Genomic DNA, 2,837 nt, shown 5'->3' with positions numbered 1-2,837 from the left:
GGGGGGGGGTGTCTTTCATTCAATCAGAGGTGCAGAAATTGAGACTTTGGGCAGGACCCAAACTTAACTGGGGCCAAACTTAACAGAAAGGGGACGGTTCGCCAGGTGACAAGGGAGCAAACACGATGGAGATGTTTAATTAGCATTAGAAGCTAATGGAATCAAGGTTTGTTTTCATCCCGGCGCTTCTCACAGCTGAAGTTGATTCCTGGTCCATTGCTAATTGTCTGAAGATCCTTACCTTTTTTTTCCGATTCCCACTTTCACGCTGCACGGCTTTCATGAGATGGACCAGCCGATCAACAAAGGTCTGTTGGGCAGCCAACAAGGAACGCATCACCCGGACGGATTTGTCACCCTGGGTAAATCAGGAGACGAAAAAAAAAAAAATTTTCTTTCTTTTCTTTTCTTTTCTTTTCTTTTCTTTTCTTTTCTTTTCTTTTCCTTTCTTTCTTTCTTTCTCTCACCTCTCCCATTTCCTTTCTTCCTTCCTTTCTCTCCCTCCCTCTCCTCTCCTTACCTTATCTTACCTTGCCCTCCCTTCCTTCCTTTTTCTTTCTTTCCTTCTCTTTCTTTTTCTTTCTTTCTTTCTCTCACCTCTCCCATTTCCTTTCTTCCTTCCTTCCTTCCTTTCTCTCCCTCCCTCTCCTCTCCTCTCCTTATCTTACCTTACCTTGCCCTTCCTTCCTTCCTTCCTTTTTCTTTCTTTTTCTTTCTTTCTTTCTTTCTTTCTTTCTCTTTCTTTCTTCTTTCTTTTTCTTTCTCACCTCTCCCATTTCCTTTCTTCCTTCCTTTCTCTCCCTCCCTCCCTCTCCTCTCCTCTCCTTATCTTACCTTACCTTGTCCTTCCTTCCTTCCTTCCTTCCTTCCTTCCTTCCTTTTTCTTTCTTCCTTTCTTTCTTTTTTCTTTCTTTCTTTCTTTCTTTCTTTCTTTCTTTCTTTCTTTCTTTCTTTCTTTCTCTCATCTCTCCCATTTCCTTTCTTTCTTCCTTTCTCTCCCTCCCTTTCCTTTCCTTTCCATTCCTTTCTTCTCCTCACCTTACCCTGCCCTCCCTCCCTTCCTCCCTCCCTTCCATCCTTTCCCTCCTCCATTTCCCTCTCTCCCTTTCTCTTCCTCCCCTCCCCTCCCTTTCCTTTCTTCCTTTTCTCTCCCTCCCCTCTTCTTTCCTTTCCTTTCCTCTTCCTTCCTTTTCTCTCCCTCTCTCCCTCCATTTCCTTTCCTTTCCTTTCCCCTTCCTTCTTTCGTTCTTTCTTTCCTCCCTCCCTCCCTTCTTCCCTTCCTCTTCTGTTCTCTTGGCTTTTAGCAATTCCTTTCTGAGTAGATAACAAACGATGACATTCACTCCACAGACATGTTCGTTCTCTGTTCCTTCCCCCCCACCCACCCACCCTTTCACTCCCTCCCATATATAATGCAATCAAAGCTGCCTATAGTAAGAAAGTGGCTGGCTGACCTTCTGGCTTTTCCACAGCTTTGTCAATAACAATCATTCTAAAAGTAAGCCTAAGCCAATTTGCCCTGAAGGAGGTGGAGGGTTGTAGAAAAGGCAAGGAAATCCATGATAAATGAAAGACATTTAATGGAAGGGAATCTTCGTAGCTCAAGGCTTAACTGTGGGGTCCTTGGTGCCCTCTGAGCTTGGTGGTTTCCTTGCAGGTGTTTCATGACCCAACTAGGCAACATCATCCGTGTGAGAAGAGTGTGGAGCACCCTCTCCCAAAATGAAACAAAGAGACCAAAATACTCCTTACCAGCAATCCACACCCAGGCAAGCAGATAAGCACACTAGGCCAACCATCAAAAAGTCAACAATACCCCAATCAAGAAACTAACAACTCAGATAAACAAGCCAAGAAATGCCTCACCCCGAGGGATTTACCACCCTGGGTAAATCAAGAGACAGAGAAAGGTTTCTTACTTTCCCTCCCTCCCTCCCTCCCTCCCTCCCTCTCTCTCTTTCTTTCTTTTTTTCCCTAACTTTAATCCTAACCTTAACTATCTGGGTGGGTAAAGAGACATTCCAGCTTGCAATTTGTCCAGGAGAGGAAATGTTTGAGCTCAAACCCTCAAGTCTATATCTGAAATTTCCCAAGGGAAGGTCAGATTCTCCTTCCTTCCCTCCCTCCTTCCTTTCTTTCTTCCTCTCTTTCTCTCTTCTTTCTTTATTTTTTTCTTTTTTTCTTTTTGTTTCCTTCCTTCCTCTCTTCTCTTTCTTTCTTTCCTTCTTGTTCTTTCTTTCTTTCTTTCATTCTTTCTTTCTTTCTTCTTTCTCTCCTTTTCTCTTCTTTCTTTCTTTTTCTTTCCTTCTTTCCTTCCTTTCTTCTTTCTTTCTTTCCTTCTTGTTTTCTTTCTTTCGTTCTTGTTTTCTTTCTTTCTTCTTTCTTTCTTTTTCTTTTTCTTTCTTTCCTTCATTCCTTCCTCTTTCTTTCTTTCTTTCCTTCTTTTCTTTGTCATTCTTGTTTTCTTTCTTTCTTTTTCTTTTTCTTTCTTTCCTTCATTTCTTCCTTTTTCTTCTCTTTCTTTCCTTCTTTTCTTTCTTTCCTTCTTGTTCTTTCTTTCTTTTTTCTTTCTTTTTTCTTTCATTTCTTTCTCTCCTTTTTCTTTTCTTTTCTTTATTAGGCTGTAAACCACAGCCTAACCAAGGAACCATCAAGACCACACCCACCAACCCTGGCAGGGCACGCCATTTATATCTAAATAGAGAGCAAACCCCACTCCCTTCTAGCACTATTGAAGTCATCTAGTTGGATAATGAAATATCTGCAAGAAAACTACCAAGCTCAGAGAACATCAAGGAACAATTGCAATCAGAATAGAGCTGGAAGGGACTTTGGAG

The 2,837-nt window shown here is 41.9% G+C and overlaps 1 protein-coding gene across 1 annotated transcript in view; it reads right to left on the bottom strand.

The window, feature by feature from the left end:
• Nucleotides 1-241: 241 nt before the first annotated feature.
• PIK3C3 (phosphatidylinositol 3-kinase catalytic subunit type 3) overlaps nucleotides 242-2,837 on the bottom strand; it is a gene marked incomplete at its 3' end in the record, with an annotated part of 43,614 nt that continues 41,018 nt past the window's right edge. The window contains exon 15 of the mRNA XM_015827890.1: nucleotides 242-358. Within this exon, the coding sequence (XP_015683376.1) occupies nucleotides 242-358 (117 nt within the window). The remainder of the gene's footprint in view (nucleotides 359-2,837) is intronic.

Source organism: Protobothrops mucrosquamatus, unplaced genomic scaffold (assembly GCF_001527695.2).
Source record: "Protobothrops mucrosquamatus isolate PMUCROS unplaced genomic scaffold, P.Mucros_1.0 scaffold4040, whole genome shotgun sequence".
In the NCBI taxonomy this organism is placed as follows: Eukaryota; Metazoa; Chordata; class Lepidosauria; order Squamata; family Viperidae; genus Protobothrops; species Protobothrops mucrosquamatus.
Note: the sequence above shows the minus strand (reverse complement) of the source record. Positions and strands in the feature narration are given on the sequence as shown.